A 19,578-nucleotide genomic window follows, 5' to 3' on the forward strand; every position below is an offset into this window, starting at 1 on the left:
CCTGGGCTCAATCAATCCTCCTGCCTCAGCCTCCCAAAGTGCTAGGATTACAGGTGTGAGCCACCATGCCTGGCCTAGAAAGTTCTCGTACCATGGAGACTAGGCCTTTTTTCTCAAGGGCAAGGGACAATATGTTTAAAATACTTGGGCATAGGAGCAACCCAACAGCCCCAAACCTGGAGCTCTCAAAGGGATGGGATGAATTACCGCTGTCGGTTCTAAGTATTAGAGACAGCTGCTCAGGCTTTTGAAGAAATGGCAAGGAACAGAAAACTGAAAATATCCTCAAGGAGTCAGATTCTAACCCAAAAGAAAAGCTTCTGGACATTGATTGAAATATACATGACACTGCAGGAGGGGAAGGTATCATAAGGGGAAAAATTCAGTGGTTTGTGAAAGGTCTGGATGGAGACGGTGGTTATCCCATTAGGGGGCAAAGCCAGGTTCTTATAGGTACACATGGTCTCTCTTGAATAGAGGTCACTTCCAGATCTGTCACCACAGAAAGGTGTCCCAAAGGAAAAATAAACAAAGTGAGAGAGAATTGGGTAGGCAGTACTCATTCTAGCTTGCCTGGGACTTCCAAGTTGGTTTTATTTATTTATTTATTTATTTATTGAGACAGGGTCTCCCTGTGTCACCTAGGCTGGAGTGCAGTGGCGAGACCTTGGCTCACTGCAACGTTTGCCTCCCAGGTTCAAGCGATTCTCATGCCTCAGCCTCCGAGTAGCTGGGACTACAGGCATGTGCCACCATGACTGGCTAACTTTTTTTTTTAGTAGAGACAGTGATATGGTTTGGCTGTGTCCCCACCCAGATCTCATCTTGAATTCCCACATGTTGTGGGAGGGACCTTGTGGGAGGTAACTGAATCATGGAGGCAGGTCTTTCCTGTGTTGTTCTCGTGATAGTGAGTAAGTCTCATGAGAGCTGATGGTTTTATTTATTTATTTATTTTATTTATTTTTTTTTTTTGAGACGGAGTCTTGCTCTGTGCCCCAGGCTGGAGTGCAGTGGCGCGATCTCAGCTCACTGCAAGCTCCGCCCCCCCGGGTTCACGCCATTCTCCTGCCTCAGCCTCCCGAGTAGCTGGGACTACAGGCGCCTGCCACCTCGCCCGGCTAATTTTCTTGTATTTTTAGTAGAGACGGGGTTTCACCGTGTTAGCCAGGATGGTCTCGATCTCCTGACCTCGTGATCCGCCCGTCTCGGCCTCCCAAAGTGCTAGGATTACAGGCTTGAGCCACCGCGCCCGGCGAGCTGATGGTTTTAAAAAGGGGAGTTTCCCTGCACTTGCTCTCTCTTGTCTGTTGCCATGTGAGATATACATTTCCACCATGATTGTGAGGCTTCCCCAGCCATGTGGAACTGTAAGTCCATTAAAACTCTTTCTTCTGTAAATTGCCCAGTCTCAGGTATGTCTTTATCAGCAGTGTGAAAACAGACTAATACAGATTAGGGTTTCACAATGTTGGCCAGGCTGGTCTTGAACCCCTGACCTCAAGTTCTCCACCCACCTCAGCCTCCCAAAGTGCTGGGATTATAGGCTATGAGCCGCTGCACCCGATGAGACTTCCAAGTTTTTATACTGGAAGTCCTGTATCCCAAGAAACCCTTTGGTCCCAAGAAAGAAACCCTATGTCCCAAGAAAGTTCCAGACAACCCACAATAGCTGATCAAGCTACTACACAGGGAAGGGGGTCATCTATCTCAGACCTGGACTTGGAGAAGAATGAACGTCGACATGTATCCTCCTTTAGAGGATGAGTCCTGTATTAGGCTGAGAAGCAGAACCAAAACTGAGACTCTCATGCAAGTGGTTTATTGATGGAGTGCTCTTAGGAGAAGGGGAGTGAGGGAAGCAGCGTAGAACAGGAAAAAAAAAAAAATTAAGTAAGAATGTGCTCTCAGAAGAAGACTGACTTCAGCCTGATTCCATGAGGAGCTCTGGGAAAGGAAGTTCCTCGATGTAAGAGGTCAGTCTTTTGTACCTCCATACAAGAGGTAGCAATTCTTTTCTAGAGATGGTCTCAAAATTAGAATACATCAAAATCAATTGGAGGGTTTGGTAAATCAGAATGCTGTGCCAACCCCTGGAAATTCTGATTCGGTAGGTCTGGGGTGGGGTCTGAGAATTTGTATTTCCAGCAAGTTCACAGGTAATGCTGATGATGCACTTTGAAAACCTCCACTCTAGAGAAGAGGACAGCTCTGAGGTTTTAGCACCCACAGCATCTCACAAAGGGGATCAGCAAAGCACCTGCTACATGAGGGCACATGCCAGAGACAGATGGATTGGACCACAAGCTGGGGCTAGGTAGACTACATCTTTAGGTCAGAACATCTAGATTCACAGTATCTTGTATGTTCCTGTTGTCATCCCACATCTCTTGCCAACGCATTGTTGAAACATTCTTAAAGATACATGAGGCTTTGAAGAGGAAGCAGCTGCAAGTTGCTAGGCAAATATAGTGGTGTCAGTTGCAATAGAGTGGAAAGTCCTTAAATGGGAGATCAATATTTAGGGGCAAGGCTCTAGACCAACCCTGGAAATTGCCTGATATTTGTGAAATTAAAGGGAAATGGCATTGATGGCAACTTTTAATTTCATAAGCCATGCCAGAACTCGTAACGGTCTCTGCTCCTGAGGATCACCACCAGGTGAAGGTGAATGAATAAATGTTAAAATGGAATTCGTTTCTTTTGGTGGGGTACGTCAGGTAGAACTTGGAGAATACCTTGTACCCCTGGGCCTTAATGTCCATCTCCAGGCAGTGCATGAGGTCACTGTTGTCTAGGACTGCCTTCCAGGGCCCAAACTTGACAACGGACTTGAACATCTTCTTATCCTGCAGAAAACACAGGACCTCTGAATAATATGCATCCTGCTCCTCCGTTTCCACCAGGCACACAAGCACGCTGGACTTCCGCGCTGTTATGGCCTCTGCACGCGCCAGGCGCACCATGAGCTCCAGGTTCTCGCCATAGCCCGGCACTTGCAGGAGAAACTGCTTCCGAGACACCTGCTCACCAAAGATCTGCGGCATGTCCTCCAGCAGCTTGACTAAAGGCTTGATTTCATAGAACTGAGCCTCACGGTACACTTCAGGGATGTGCTGTGTGGGCACTTGCCCAGTGCGCAGGTAGTCCAGGATGGGTCTGAAATAGGTGCTGGGGCGGTCGATGAAGAAGCGGCCCTCTGCATCCATGGAGGCCTTGGCTGAGCTAGAGAACATCTCTGCCAACTTTGAGCCCGGAAATTTCCTCAGGGTACCCAGGGTGGTCGTGTGGAACTCACCCCCCACGTTCAGCTCCACAACCGTAGACATCTGGAGGCACAAGAGGCAGAGTAAACCAACACGCCGTCTCCCCTGAGCTCATGACTTATTTTTATCCAAAGAATAACTGGATTAAAAACTTAGGGGAGCCATAATGTTTGGCTTCGGCTAGTGAAAGGCCCATCTTACTAAAGAGGGTTGTATTGATACTGTGTTGCTCCAGGGGGTGGCTTTTTTTTTTTTTTTTCTTTTTTTTTTTTTTGAGACAGAGTCTCGCTCTGTCGCCCAGGCTGGAGTGCAGAGGCACAATCTCGGCTCACTGCAACTTCCACCTCGATTAAAGCAACTCTTCTGCCTCAGCCTCCCTAGTAGCTGGGACTACAGGCGCCCGCCATCATGCCTGACTAAGTTTTGTATTTTTAGTAAAGACGAGGTTTTGCCATGTTTGCTAGGCCGTTCTCAAACTCCTGACCTCACACGATCCGCCTGCCTCAGCCTCCCACAGTGCCCGGCCAAGGGTGGGCATTTTAAGGAGGAAGAAAGGTTTCTGTTTGAAAAAAGAATACCCATTCAAGCATCTTAATTTTAGGTCATAGAATGTTATGGGAGGAGGCCAGGCACGGTAGCACACGCCTGTAATCCCAGCACTTTGGGAGGCTGAGGCAGGCAGATCATCTGAGGTCAGGAGTTCGAGACAAGCCTGGCCGACTTGGTGAAACCCTGTCTTTACTAAAAATACAAAAATTAGCCAGGTGTGGTGGCACGTGCCTGTAATCCCAGCTGCTCGGGAGGCTGAGACACGAGAATCACCTGAACCTGGGAGGGGGAGGCTGCAGTGAGCCAAGATCACCCCACTGCCCTCCAGCCTGGGTGACAGAGTAAGACTCTGTCAATACATATTGTAATATTGTAAGACTCTGGACTCTGTCTTACAAAAGCAGAAGAATGTTATGGGAAGAGGCTGCCATGGAAGGAAGTCTCAGCAATGATACTTCCAAAGTCTGTGGCCTTCGGCAAGCCTTTTTCCCTCTTAAGGCCTCAGTCTCCTCATCTATAAAATGGGGATATTGGCTGGGCATGGTGGCTCATGCCTGTAATCCCAACACTTTGGGAGGCCATGGCAGGACGATCACTTGTGGCCAGGAGTTGGAAACCAGCCTGGGCAACATAGCAAGACTCCATCTCTATTTTTTTTAAATAGGTTTAAGGGGAAAAAATTTTTTTAAAGGCCAGGCATGATGCCTCACGCCTATAATCCCAGTACTTTGGGAGACCAAGGTGAGTGGATCACTTGAGACCAGGAGTTCAAAACCAGCCTGGCTAACATGGTGAAACCCCATCTCTACTAAAAATACAGTAATTAGCCGGGCATGGTAGCACACGCCTACAGTCCCAACTGCTCGGGAGGCTGAGGCAGGAGAATCACTTGAACCCAGGAGGCAGAGGTTACAATGAGCTGAGATCGTGCCACTGCACTCCAGCCTGGGCGACAGAATGAGAGTCCAACTCCAAAAAAAAAATAGGAAGTAAAATGGGGACATGGAGTTGTTACGAAGTCAAGAGTTCCCAACCTGGGATGCTCAGCTCTGATCTAAGATATAATAAAAGCCAGGGGTAAGGGAGGAGGGACACTTCCAACATTTCAGAAAGACGAAAGAAACCATACATGTGTTCATTTGGGAAGCATTTCTTGGGTATTTACTATGTATCCACATCCTGTGCTGGGAGTTGGGGACAAAAATTCTTATTTCACGTAGATCAGAAGTTCTGGTTAACAGTTGGCATGACCTTGATTGATTTAAAAATGGGATTTTTTCTTTTTTTCTTTCTTTTTTTTTTTTTGAAACAGAGTCTCACTCTGTCGCCCAGTCTAGAGTACAGTGATGTGATCTTGGCTCACTACAACCTCAGCCTCCCAGGCTCAAGCAATTCTCGTGCCTCAGCCTGGGAGCTGGGATGGCCACCCTGTAGCTGGGATTACAGATGTACAGTGCACGACCAAGCCAGGCTAATTTTTGTATTTTTAGTAGAGACTGGGTTTCACCATGTAGGCCAGGCTGGTCTCAAACTCCTGACCCCAATCTGCCCACCTCGGCCTCCCAAAGTGTTGGGGTTACAGGCGTTAGCCATAGTGCCTGGCCAGAAAATTGAATTTTTTTTAACAGATGGGATCTTGCTCTGTTGTTGCCGAGGCTGCAGGTGCAGTGGCATGATCATAACTTACTGCAGCCTTGAACTTGGGCTCAGGTCATCCTCCTGCCTCAGCCTCCCAAGTAAATGGGACTACAGGACATTCAACACTGTATCTGGCTACTTAAAAAAAATTTTTTTTAGAGATGGGTCTTACTGTGTTGCCCAGGCTGGTCTTGAACTCCTGGCTTCAAGGCTTCCTCCTGCCTGAGCCTCCCAAGCTTGTGGGATTACAGGTGCAAGCCACCACGCCCAGCATAAATAGAATTTGTTTGATGAATGTTTTTCCAAATACGGTCCCATGGGACTCCAATAATAACAGGAATATTCTTGGTAATGAAAAGGCCAGTAACTCTACATATTGTGGGTGTAAAACTGCGTCATGAACTGTGAAGTGCAGTGCAAATGCAAGTTAAGTTTAGTTGTTCAACAGAACTTTTAGAGGCCACCTCTCTGTGCCAGACCCTGGGCTGAGCACTAAGACTGGTTATTAAGTGATGATGTCAGAATTTGAACTCAGGTCCGTTTTACTCCAAGCTTGAGCTCTTAGTGATTACATAAATGAATTACCTTCAGTCTTCCAATACCTTCACTCTTCATTCCCTTAGTGACTCATTCATTCAACAAAATGTATGCCTAGTGGGAAGGTTGGTGGGAAGAGGGATATGGAAACAGACAGTCTAGTAACTCTGTGTAGTGCTTTAAATGGATTATCTAATTCAGCCCTCACAACACTTCCATGAAGAAAATATTAAATCTCCATTTTACAGAAGAAGAAACTAAGGCTTAAAGAGATGAAGAAAGTTGCCTGAGACTGGCTATTAAGTGATGATGTCAAAATTTGAATTCAGGTCCATTTTACTTCAAGCTGGAGCTCTTAGTCATTACATAAATTACCTTCAGTCTTCCAATACCTTCACTCTTCATTCCTTTAGTGACTCATTCATTCAACAAAATGTATGTTGGGCCTATTACATGCAAACCTTGTGCCAAACAGAACAGGACACAGTCCCTGCTTTCAAGGAACTCACAGGGGAGAGGGAAACAGATGGCTTAAGCACGTAGGTGCTGAGAGGGAAGACTCAAAGGTAGGAGGGGTCAGGTCTTTTTGTGGATGTGTATCGGAGGCTGTCAGAGAAGGTTTCCTAAGGGATGTGACGACTGCTGCCGCGGAATAGATGCGTGGTGTTAGAGGGAAGGCTGGATTTCCAACCTGAAGATTTTACCACAAGAGTGGAGATGGGGACAGGGCTCAGGAATGTCACTCAGTCTGATTTAGGTGTGTCCTCATTCTCAACTGGTCTGTGGGCTCTCCTTCTAAGATTAAAGTACTGGAGTTAAGAGAGCCAAAGGCAGGCCGGGCGCGGTGGCTCAAGCCTGTAATCCCAGCACTTTGGGAGGCCGAGACCGGCGGATCACGATGTCAGGAGATCGAGACCATCCTGGCTAACACGGTGAAACCCCGTCTCTACTAAAAAATACAAAAAAACTATAGCCGGGCAAGGTGGCGGGCGCCTGTAGTCCCAGCTACTAGGGAAGCTGAGGCAGGAGAATGGCGTAAACTCGGGAGGTGGAGCTTGCAGTGAGCCGAGATCCGGCCACTGCACTCCAGCCTGAGCGACAAAGCGAGGCTGTCTCAAAAAAAAAAAAAAAAAAAAAGAGAGAGACAAAGGCAACTGAACTGCTGGAGAAATCTGATTGCCATGACAACATCTCCTACCAGGGGACAGTTCTGCTTACTGGAAGGGAGAAGGCAGAGGAGAGGATGCATCTTGACAGCAGCCAAACAATAGAGCTGAGAAAAATAAGCCCAGAACCTCTGACTCTTTCTCCCAAAAACCTCAAGGCCCCTTGGCAGGACTGTTTGGTTAACCCTGAGGTCACCTCTGTAAAGCACCCAGTTAAATGCCAACTTGCAGACTTTACCCCTTGAATGGACCAATATGTTCTCATTACTCCTACACTGCTGAAAGCTCCCAGGCCCTCCTAATATCCCCATATTACAGGCAAGGAAAGTTCAGAGAGAAGTCACACAGCTAGGATGTGATGAAGTTGGAGCTGAGATGAAACCTGTATCAGCATGACTCCAACACAATATGGGTGCCTCACTCCCATCCTTCCCAACATCCTGCCCCACTACTGCCAATACTTAGATATGTGCCCAGGGCCCTTTGCTTTCCTTCTCTGGGCCTAAGCTTAGTTATCTGTGAAACAGGAAGGTAAAATGGACCAAGAGAACTCTAAGCTCCCCCAGCTCTGAAAGTCTAACAGATCCAATCACATCCGATGTCCTTTCTGAAGCTAATTTCCAGATGCTTCAAAAAATAGGCTGGGTGCAGTGGCTCACGCCTATAATCCCAACACTTTGGGAGGCCCAGGTGGGAGGATCACTTGAGGCCAGGAGTTCAAGAGCAGCATGGCCAACATGGCAAAACCCCATCTCTACTAAAAATACAAAAAATTAGCTGGGCCCTGGTGGCGCACACCTGTAATCCCAGCTACTTGGGAGGCTGAGGCAGGATAATTGCTTGAGCCCGGAAGACAGAGGTTGCAGTGAGCCAAGACTGCGCCACTGCACTCCAGCCTGGGTGACAGAGGGAGACCCTGTCTCAAAGAAAAAAAGTTTCCTGTGCGGACATCTTCAGCTCCATTTCTTTATCAAACAAGACCTCAGCCCTGTTCCTAAGCTTCTTTTTGTTTTTTGTTTTTGTTTGTTTTTTGTTTTGAGACAAGGTCTCACTCTTGCCCAGGCTGGAGTGCAGTGGTACAATCTCGGCTCACTGCAACCTCCACCTCCGAGGCTGAAGCGATTCTCCTGTATCAGCCTCCAGAGTGGCTGGGACTACAAGCGTGTGCCACTATGTCCAGCTAATTTCTGTATTTTTTATAGAGACAGGGTTTCGCCATGTTGGCCAGGCTGGTCTCAAACTCCGGAGCTAGGTGATCCACCCGCTCTGCCTCCCAAAGTGCTGGGACTACAGGCATGAGCTACCACGCCTGGCTGAGAGTACCTTTTCTGAAGTACAAATCTGATCCTATCACTCCCTGCATTAAACACTTGAGCAAATTTTCATTCCCTTCCAGATAAACTCCAGACTCCATAACAAGGTTTAGAGGCCCTTTGCAACTGGGCTGCTACTTCACCCCTCGCAATCAGCTACCAGAACCGCCGGTTGCTCCCCACCCCTCCAATCCGGAGCAAGCCAGGCCCCCTCACCTCCAGAAGCTCACTCACTTGCCATCCACACTCCTTTCTCTGACCCTACTCATCCTTCAGATGAATTCCTCTGGGAGTCCTTCGGGGTGGGTTGTCTCATTGTGGTCCCAGAAAGTCCTACACTACTATACTTCCACTGGCCTGGCAGTTCTTCCCTTATAATTCCCTGTTTGTTCATTGATTGCAAGGTTCCTGGCCAAGTGCTGTGTTTCACGCATGTAATCCCAGCACTTTGGGAGACTGAGGTAGGAGGATTGCCTGAGCCTAAGAGTTTGAGTCCAGTCTGGGGTTTCAACCAGGAGTTCAAGACCAGCCTGGGTCTCACCAACATGGCAAGACCCCGTCTCTATTTTAACAAAAACAAACAAACAAACAAACAAGAAGGCTGTGAGGCTCCTAAGGGAGGGGAATATCCTCTGATTTACAGGAGCATCTAGTGTTCTGTTCAAGGCCAATCTTGCCCTACCTGGCATCATGCACAGTGCGTTACACTTCCCCAGTAATTCATGCAGGCATTTATTGAGCACCTAGGGTGATCCTGGCACTAGGCATGTGACTTTGTCAATAGCCAACAGCAATGACGTGACCATGGCCCTATTAGAGAGAGCCACGCTGACCTGCTGCTGGATCTGCTTTCCCTTCCTCCAGGTCTTCAGGATGATTCTCAGTGCAGGAGAGAACCCGAGTGTTCTGCTTCTAGAGTGCAGCCAGCCTTTTCCCCATCCTCCTCCCCAACTCCCCTCACCCAAGCCCGGGGACCAGGCAGGCAAGCAAGCAGAGGGATTCGGGTCCCAGCCAGAGGGCAGGGGCAGGGGCAGGTTGGAGAGGGCTGCGGGTGAGGGAAAGATCCTCTGTCCAAGCTGGTTGGATGGGCTTCTCCCACGGGGAGCAGGGGAGAAGGAGGAGCAGAGGAGAAGCCCTGGACTAGGACAAGCCCGGGGGAAGAGAGAAGGGAGTGGAACTAAAGACCGAATGCAGAGGGAGGAAGCAAAAGGGCAAAAAGGAGAGGCTGGACAGAGCCAAACCAGAAAGGGACACCGAGGCGCAAAAGGAGAGCCATCGGAGCAGGAGGGATAGCAAAGACAGAAGAGAGCGACCAGCCCGAGGTGCAGGGAGACAGTGCGCCAGAAGTAGGGGGCTCGGCCGGCTGCGACGGACGGGCGGGAGAAACTGGAAGGGAGGGCAGAGGCGCGGGGACTCAGCTAGCCTCGCACTTACCGTCAGCCGCCCGGGCCGGGGGGACTGGGGCAGAGGGGTCTGGCTCGTCATCCTGCCCGCTGGCCGCTCCACTGCGCAGCCCTGCCACATGCAGATCACTTGGGCCAGCGGAAGTGCCCCTGGCTGCCCGCCCCTAGGTGGGGACACCGAGGCTCAAGGCGGGACGGGGCTGGGCCAGGCGTGGCTTTTAGTGAGACCTGGCCAAGTGCAGAAGGAAATGAACAGTCTGTCTATTTAGGGCTTTTAAAAGTTGTTAGACCCTGAGGAGGGCTGACTTTGGAGACTGAGAAATGGAGCAGACCCTTTAAGTACTGACCTTTTGATATAGATTAATTTCCTTCCTTTTCTTTCTTTTTTTTTTTTTTTTTTTCCCCAGAGACAGGGTCTCACTCTGTCGCCCAGGCTGAAGTGCAGTGGCAGATCAGGCTCACTGCAGCCTCAACCTCCCGGGCTCAAGTGATCCTCCTACCTCAGCCTCCCAAAGTGGTGGGATTACAGGCCTGAGCCACAGCACCTTGCCTCTTCCTATATTTTCTTTTGCGGCTTAGATCAGATGGCACCTGAGATGAAAGACCCCATGACTGAGATAAAAGACCGTTTGAATATTACATCTTAATGTGGAATGTTAAATGTACCATTCTCAAACAGAAACACTGCCTAGAATCAATTAAATTGCTGTAACTATACACTTAACTAATATGGAAAATATTAAAATTCTGTTAAGCTTCCCCAGACCTTGCTTCTTCTTCTTATTATTATTATTGCTTATTATTCCCCAGACCTTGCTTATATAAATGAATGACCCTCAAACCACTCTACTCAAGAGCACTGAACCCAGCTTATTGGAGCCTGTGTCCCCCGCTTGGCCATTCTCAAACTTTACGCTTAAATAAATTATTTAAACGTATTGCCTGAATCCCGTTATTAAAGTTGACACTGGCCGGGCGCGGTGGCTCAAGCCTGTAATCCCAGCACTTTGGGAGGCCGAGACGGGTGGATCACGAGGTCAGGAGATCGAGACCATCCTGGCTAACACAGTGAAACCCCGTCTCTACTAAAAAATACAAAAAACTAGCCGGGCGAGGTGGCGGGCGCCTGTAGTCCCAGCTACTCGGGAGGCTGAGGCAGGAGAATGGCGTAGACCCGGGAGGCGGAGCTTGCAGTGAGCTGAGATCCGGCCACTGCACTCCAGCCTGGGCGACAGAGCGAGACTCCGTCTCCAAAAAAAATAAAATAAAATAAAAAATAAAGTTGACACTAGTTAATGCCCCTCTCTGGGCCTCAGAGTTCCCAGGAGTGAAATGGGGGAGGCAGAGGGAGTTGACATTGACTGACATCGACAGCTAGAGACTTTCTATTCCCTACAGTCCTAGGGAGTGAAATATCGTCAACACCATTTTACAGATCAGAAAACCAGCACCCTAGGAGGTAGGGTGGTGTTAAAATGTAAAATCTGAGGCTCAACAAAACTTTTTTAAGAGTGTACTTGGATAACAGGCAATTCTTGAATTGGGAAACACCAGATGGAAAAAGGTTGAATGTTCCCATGACAATGCATCAGAGGCAAATATTTATGGGGAGAATGTGGAAACAAGATATTTTACTGGGGACAGGCACGGTGGCTCACGCCTGTAATTCTAGCACTTTGGGAGGCCAAGGCAGACAGATCATTTGAGGTCAGAAGTTCGAGACCAGCCTGACCAAAATGGTGAAACCTCGTCTCTACTAAAAATACAAAAATTAGCTGGGTGTGGTGGTGCGTGCCTGTAATCCCAGATACTTGGGACTCTGAACCAGGAGAATTGCTGGAACATGGGAGGCAGAGCTTGCAGTGATCAAAGATTGCACCACTGAACTCCAGCCTGGGCAACAAAGTAAGATTCCCTCTCAGGGGGAAAAAAAAAAAAAATATATATATATATATATATATATATATATATTTATATATATATATACACACACACACACACACACACACACACATATATTTCATTGGTTACAGTTATGAAATCACCTTTTTTGGTTTCCTTTGTTGAAAAGTCCCTAGTTACTTAATTATATGTTAGTTGGTTGCTTGTGATTGGCTAATGTTAAGTTTTGTTTCTGTCTAACATTAGGATTTACCAGAAATGACTGTATTAGTCAGGGTTCTTTAGAGGGACAGAACTAATGGAATGGGGCTGGGCACGGTGGCCCACACCTGTAATCTCAGCACTTTGGGAGGCCAAGGCAGGTGGATCACCTGAGGTTAGGAGTTCAAGACTAGCCTGACCAACATGGTGAAACCCCATGTCTACAAAATGCAAAAAATTAGCTGGGCGTGGTGGTGGGCACCTTTAATCCCAGCTACTTGGGAGGCTAAGGCAGAAGAATCACTTGAACCTAGGTGGTGGAGGTTGCAGTAAGCCCAGATCAAGCCATTGCACTCCAGCCTGGGCAACAAGAATGTAATCCCATCTCAAAAAAAACAAAAAAACAAAAAAACTAATGGTATATATATATACACATACACACACACATACATATATGTGTGTATACATATATTCCATTACTTTTTAAACTCTGCTTTATATATATATACATATATGTGTATATATACACACACACACACACACATATATGTGTATATATATATAAAGGGGAGTTTATTAAGTATTAACTCACACGAACCCAAGGTCCCACAACAGGCCATTGGCAGGCTAAGAAGCAAGGAGAGCCAGTCCGAATTCCAAAAGTGAAGAACTTGGAGTCTGATGTTCGAGGGAAGGAAGCATCCAGCAAGGGAAAAAGATGTAGGCTGGGAGGCTAGGCCAGTCTCTCTTTTCACATTTTTCTGCCTGTTTATATTCTAGCCACACTGGCAGCTGATTAGATTGTGCCCACCCAGATTAAAGGTGGGTCGGCCTTTCCCAGCCCTCTGACTCAAATGTTAATCTCCTTTGGGAACACCCTCACAGACACACCCAGGATCAATACTTTGTGTCCTTCAATCCAATCAAGTTGACACTCAGTATTAACCATCACAATGACCCAAGTTAAGTTTTGCTTATGTTTGCAAATCAAGCAAGTCTGAGTTCCTTTATAAGGCCTAACTAGCATTGTCTGGCCAGGGATTCTTCAGGCCTGATCTCCATTTTAATTTACTTTAACAGTGGCCAGTGTAGACTATTTAGCCAGCCCAAGGCAGCTGCTTGGAGTACAAAGCATGCCCAATGGTGAAAAGAGTTAGGTATCTGTTTTGTGGGGTTGTTTTCCTAGAGTTAAAATATAACTCTAAAGGAGAGGGAGCATAATTTCCCACTCCTTAAGTGTGGGTTATGCATTGTGACTTCTTCCAACGAGTACAATATGGGAAGGAGGAAAAAGAGAAGAAACTTTACATTGGGGAAACTGATCAATACTACTCTAGCCAGGTGACCAAAGTCAGTGCCAACAGTTATTGATCATGACGACAGTGCGTGCTTGCTGTAAACCAAAAAGTATCTGAGACAAGTTCAACCAATTTAGAAGTTTATTTTGCCAAGGTTAAGAACATGCCCACAATACAACCTCAGGATGTCCTCAGGTCATGTACCCAAGGTGGTCAGGCTACAACTTGGTTTTATGTATTCAAGCAGACATAAGACATTAGGGCCGTGCATGGTGGCTCATGCCTGTAATCTCACCACTTTGGGAGGCCAAGGCAGGTGGATCATTTGAAGTCAGGAATTTGAGACCAGCCTGGCCAACATGGTGAAACCCCATCTCTACTAAAAATGTAAAAATTAGCCAGGCATGGTGGTGTGTGCCTGTAACCCCAGCTACTCAGGAGGCTGAGGCAGGAAAATCACTTGAATCTGGGAGGCAGATGTTGCAGTGAGCTGAGATCGCACCATTGCACTCCAGCCTGGGAGACAGAGTAAGACTCCATCCCAAAATAAAAAAATAAAAAAGAGAGAAAAAAGAAAAGACATCAATTGGCTAGGCATCAATGGCTCAGTCTGTAATCCCAAGGGAGAGGATCCGGGAGGCCAAGATGGGAGGATCACTTGACCCCAGGAGTTCAAGTCCGGCCTGGGCAACATGGTGACACCCTATGTCTACAAAAAGTACAAAACTTAGTCAGGCACGGTGGCATGTGCCTGTAGTCTCAGCTACTTGGGAGGCTGAGGTAAGAGGATCTCTTGAGCCTGGGAGGTATCTCTGTTGGACTAGAGATTATAAATAAATAAATAAGGCCAGGTGTAGTGGCTCACACCTGTAATCCCAGCACTTTGAGAGGCCAACGTGGGCAGATCATTTGAGGTCAGGAGTTCGGCACTAACCTGGCGAACATGGTCAAACCCCAACTCTACTAATAGGACAAAAAATTAGCTGGCGTGGTGGTATGTGCCTGTAGTCCCAGCTACTCAGGAGGCTGAGGCAGGAGAATTGCTTGATCCTGGGAGGTGGAGGTTGCAGTGAGCTGAGATTATACCACTGCACTCTAGCCTGGGCAACAGAGCGAGATTCTGTCTCAAAAAAAAAAAAAAAAAAAAAGATAATTAATTAACATGTAATAAAAATGAAGATACCAATTAATACATGTATGATATGCATTGGTTAGGTCCAAAAAGACTGGACAGCTGGAAGGGGATGTGGGGCTTCCAGGTCATGAGAAGATTCAATGATTTTCTGATTGGTGGGCAGGTGTGGAAACTCATGCATATAATCACAGCACTTTGGGAAGCTAAGGTAGACATATAGCTTGAGCCCAGGAGTTGGGGACCAACCTGGGCAGCATAGCAAGACCTGGTATCTTTTTGGATTTTTTTTGAGGCGGAATCTGGCTCCGTCACCAGGCTGAAGTACTGTGGTGCAATCTTGGCTCACTGCAATCTCCGCCTCCCAGGTTCAAGCAATTCTCCTGCCTCAGCCTCCCAAGTAGCTGGGATTACAGGCATGTACCACCACAACCAGCTCATGTTTGTATTTTTAGTAGAAATGGAGTTTCACCATATTGACCAGGATGGTCTCGATCTCCTGACCTCATGATCTGCCTGCCTTGGCCTCCCAAGGTGCTAGGATTACAGGCGTGAGCCACCATGCCCAGCCAGACCCCATCTCTATTTTTAAAAGATGAAAATTAAAAAGCAAGGATTTTCTGCTTGTCAGTGGGTTATTATCTAAAGACCTGAGATCAATAGAAAGGGATGCCTGGGTTACTATAAAGGGTGGTGTAGACCAAGGTTTTTTGTTTTTTTTTTTTTTTGAGACAAGAGTCTTGCTCTGTCGCCCAGGATGGAGTGCAGTGGCCGGATCTCAGCTCACTGCAAGCTCCACCTCCAAGGTTCACGCCATTCTCCTGCCTCAGCCTCCTGAGTAGCTGGGACTATAGGCGCCCACCATGTCACCTGGCTAGTTTTTTGTATTTTTTAGTAGAGACGGGGTTTCATCGTGTTAGCCAGGATGGTCTCGATCTCCTGACCTTGTGATCCGCCGCTCTCGGCCTCCCAAAGTGCTGGGATTACAGGCTTGAGCCACCGCGCCCTGCCTGACCAAGGTTTTATCATACAGATGAAGCCTCCAGGTAGCAGGCTTCAGAGAGAATAGATTGCAAATATTTCTTATCAGACTTAAAGGCTGACAGACTTTGTGCATGACTGACAGACTGACAGACTTAAGGTCTCTGTTTTGATGGTAATACTGGTCAGCTGTGCCGAATTCCAAAAGGGGGAAGGGCATAATGAGGCATGTCTGACCCCCTTCCAGTCATGGCCTGAACTAGTTTTTCAGGTTAACTTTGGAATGCCTTTGGTGGGGAAGAGGGGTCCTTTCAGATGGTTGGGGGGCTAAGAATTTTATTTTTTGTTTATAGTACTGAGTATATACCCTTGATGTGATGTGAGGAAAATGATCTTCCTCCCCAAAACTCATAACCTCAGTTCAATCTTGAGAAAAGCATCAGAGAAATTTCAATAGAGGAACATCCTATAATATAACTGACCAGTACTCCTCAAAACTATCAAAGTCACCCAAAAGAGGAAAAATCTGAGAAACTGTCACAGTCAAGAGCATCCTAAGGGGCCAGGCACAGTGGCTCATGCCTGTAATCTCAGCACTTTGGGAGGCTGAGGTGGGTGTATCATGAGGTCAAGAGTTCGAGACCAGCTTGGCCAACATAGTGAAACCCTGTATCTACCAAAAATACAAAATTAGCTGGACAAGGTGGCGTGTGCCTATAGTCCCAGCTACTCGGGAGGCTGAGGCAGGAGAATTGCTTGAACCCAGGAGGCGGAGGTTGCGGTGAGCCCAGATCACACCACTGCGTTCCAGCTTTGGCAATAGAGCGAGTGTCCATCTCAAAAAAAAAAAAAAAATATATATATATATATATATATATATATATATATAGCATCCTAAGGGGACATGACAAGCATATTGTAACGTGGAGCCAGGCGTGGTGACTCACACCTGTGATCGCAGCACTTTGAAAGACTGAGGTCGACAGATCAGTTGAGCCCAGGAGTTTGAGACCAGCCTGGGAAACATGGCAAAACCCATCTCTACAGAAAATATAAAAATTAACTGGGTATGGTGGCACACATGTGTAGTCCCAGCTACTCAGGAGGGTAAGGTAGAAGGATCACTTGATCCTGGGAGGTGAGAAGAGACAAACCGGGTTATTAAAAGACATTCATAAAAACGCAGTGGCTCACACCTATAATCCCAGCACTTTGGGAGGCCAAGGTGGGCAGATCACTTCAGATCAGGAGTCTGAGACCAGCCTGACCAACATGGTGAAAACCCATCTCTACTAAAAAAACAAAAATTAGTTGGGCATGGTGGTGCACACTTGTAATCCTAGCTACTGGGGAGGCTTAGGTGTGAGAATCGCTTGAACCTGGGAGGCAGAGGTTGCAGTGAGCCGAGATCACGCCACTGCACTCCAGCCTGAGCAACAGAGCAAGACTCCGTTTCAAAAAAAAAAAAGAGACATGTATAAAAACGAAACAAGGGGTAAGGACAGCTTAGAAATCCTGAAGTTGCTGACACGCCGAGAAAACTAGTGACTATAGTTATGCCTGCTAAGATTTGGGTGCATGGGGCTTGGCTTTGGTTAGCTCCCTTGGTCTTATTTTACCAAACAAAGAAACCTCCCAGTTATGGGCACCCTATTTACTCTTATCACCTGACAGTATTTGCAGGGTAATTCCCCAGAACTAGTATATTGATCCAGATTTTCTGTTTTTACCCAGAAGTCACTGGTTGGTTCACAGGAATACGCAGGGTTAATTTAAAATGTAGGCAAAAACTTAAAAACAATTAATGAAACTGGAATGTAATGTCAAGTGTATGATAAGTTTTGAAACTTAATTTTTCTCTCTCCAGTTCTCACTTTTGTCAAAAACAGATCATGATAGGACTGAGTTTTTTGCAAAATAAACTTTAGTCTTATGGTTGGCCTGATTATTTGCATAAAGTTCAGCCAGAATACTTATTTTTACTAGGATTTTTAAATAGGTTTTGATGGAACTCAGTTCCACAAGGAATCTCAGACAAGACTTTTTAAAGCTGAGCCCAGCCATGGGTTTGTACCCTCAAATACCTATGAGTTGGGTAAATTCCTCCCTTCTTGAGGTCCAAAGAACGTGGGGCTCTTGGTTGTGTTAGAAAGTGACATTTTTGGGCCAGGTGCGGTGGCTCATGCCTGTAATCCCAGCACTTTGGGAGGCCAAGGCAGGTGGATCACAAGGTCAGGAGTTCAAGACCAGCCTAGCCAAGATGGTGAAACCCCATCTCTACTAAAAATACAAAAAATTAGCCGGGCATGGTGGCGAGTGCCTGTAAACTCAGCTACTTGGGAGGTTGAGGCAGGTAATTGCTTGAATCCAGGAGACAGAGGTTGCAGTGAGCCAAGACTGTGCCACTGCACTCTAGCCTGGGAGACAAAGTGAGACCTCGTCTCAAAAAAAAAAAAAAAAAAAAAAAAAAAAGAAAGTGACATTCTTTACTCACCACAGGTTAGAAACCCTGTATGGGAACTGTGTAGACAAGGTATGAGGCCAGTTTTCCCAAGGGGCTTTTATTGGCTCTGCAAGTCGAGCTTGATTCCTCAAAGTGAAGCACACCCTTCCAGTCAAAGTCTTGGTATATCAATCAGTTTCTCCAATGTGTCCTGTTGCAAAAGAAAATGCATTCTTATTGGACTGATGCAAAAAACCACATTGCCATAAGTAAAGAATATTCACAAATAGTTTCCAAATTCTAGAGAAACCAGGCAGAGAGAGACAAATATGTTCCTAAGTTTGTTCATAGGAGTATACCTTACTCAATTTTTAAAGGTTGTAAATAGCTCAAAATAAGTTTCCTTGACTCTGAAAAACAAAACAAGGACCAGCAATGTTTTAAGCAAAAAGTTTAAAAGATTACTTCAGTTTTCTATTACTTCAGTTCATTCTGTTAACAGTTGTTCTGCTTGATATTCACTAACATTTCAGCTCTTCATGAGTCCTGTACATTTTTCCTTTATTCCAATGTCACATCTCCAAAGATATCAGAAACCTGCATTTAAGAGCACCTATCAAAGTTCTATAGCTGATTATAAACCATCTTTTGAAAAGAATCAAAGCAAGACAACAATTGTCTGTGAATGGCAAAATATCCAGGGTAGTTATAGTAAAAAACATGATTGAAAAAGAAATTTGGTTATTTCCATGGCCTACAGTAACTTAACACAGGCGGGGTGTGGTGGTTCATGCCTGTAATCCCAGCACTTTGGGAGGCAGAGGCAGGCAATCACCTGAGGTCGAGAGTTCCAGACTAGCCTGACCAACATGGAGAAACCCCATCTCTACTTAAAATACAAAATTAGCTGGGTATGGTGGCGGATACCTGTAATCCCAGCTACTTGGGAGGCTGAGGCAGGAGAATCACTTGAACCCGGGAGATGGAAGTTGTGGTGAGCCAAGATCACGCCATTGCACTCCAGCCTGGGCAACAAGAGCAAAATTCTGTCTTGAAAAAAAAAAAAAAAAAAAAACACAACATAATAACCTTAATTATGATTGATAGCACATACTCAGAGAGAGTTTTAGAAATCCTATACAATTTGGAACATGTATTAATATTATTCACTAAAATATAGTTGGAAGCAGGTTAAACATTATTTTGATTTTGGCAATCGCATGTAACTAAACATGTCAAATAATCCTGGTTACCTCTCTTTTTGGATGCTCCAGGGGCCCTCTGTAGTATCCAAAAGTTAGGGGTGTGGTTAATTCCATATGTCCCCAGGCCTTACCAAATTGTAAAGCAGTCAAGTCAAGCAGTTCTCAAAGGCTAAAGAAGCAGTTTACAATCTTAAAACATTTAGCAAACCTAGTATCTGACCCGCATAATTTAGATCACATATTTACATTTTGAAGACATTTGTATTTTACCAATTATCATTAAAACTGTTTTTATTGCCGGGCGCGGTGGCTCAAGCCTGTAATCCCAGCACTTTGGGAGGCCGAGGCGGGCGGATCACAAGGTCAGGAGATCGAGACCACAGTGAAACCCCGTCTCTACTAAAAATACAAAAAATTAGCCGGGCGCGGTGGCGGGCGCCTGTAGTCCCAGCTACTCAGGAGGCTGAGGCAGGAGAATGGCGGGAACCCGGGAGGCGGAGCTTGCAGTGAGCCGAGATCGCGCCACTGCACTCCAGCCTGGGCA

The 19,578-nt window shown here is 46.5% G+C and overlaps 1 protein-coding gene across 1 annotated transcript; it reads right to left on the reverse strand.

Annotated features, from left to right (window-relative positions):
* Positions 1-1,806: 1,806 nt before the first annotated feature.
* On the reverse strand, positions 1,807-19,377 carry KCTD14 (potassium channel tetramerization domain containing 14). The gene is made up of 4 exons (XM_077964007.1): positions 18,757-19,377; positions 17,881-18,040; positions 9,904-10,100; positions 1,807-3,329 (listed from the first exon to the last, which is right to left on the reverse strand). The coding sequence occupies exons 3-4, from the start codon at positions 9,991-9,993 to the stop codon at positions 2,652-2,654; spliced, it is 768 nt and encodes a 255-aa protein (XP_077820133.1). The 5' UTR covers positions 9,994-10,100; positions 17,881-18,040; positions 18,757-19,377; the 3' UTR covers positions 1,807-2,651.
* Between the last annotated feature and the right edge of the window lie 201 nt (positions 19,378-19,578).

This window comes from Macaca mulatta, chromosome 14 (genome assembly GCF_049350105.2).
Source record: "Macaca mulatta isolate MMU2019108-1 chromosome 14, T2T-MMU8v2.0, whole genome shotgun sequence".
Taxonomy (NCBI): Eukaryota; Metazoa; Chordata; class Mammalia; order Primates; family Cercopithecidae; genus Macaca; species Macaca mulatta.

What these genes read in the sequence shown, in the direction of transcription:
- KCTD14 (XM_077964007.1), bottom strand. Translation starts at nt 9,993, where the DNA reads ATGTGGCAGGGCTGCGCAGTGGAGCGGCCAGCGGGCAGGATGACGAGC. An exon ending in CCCGGCCCGGGCGGCTGACG is followed by an intron (nt 3,330 to 9,903) that starts GTAAGTGCGAGG and finishes TTGTGCCTCCAG; the next exon opens with ATGTCTACGGTTGTGGAGCT.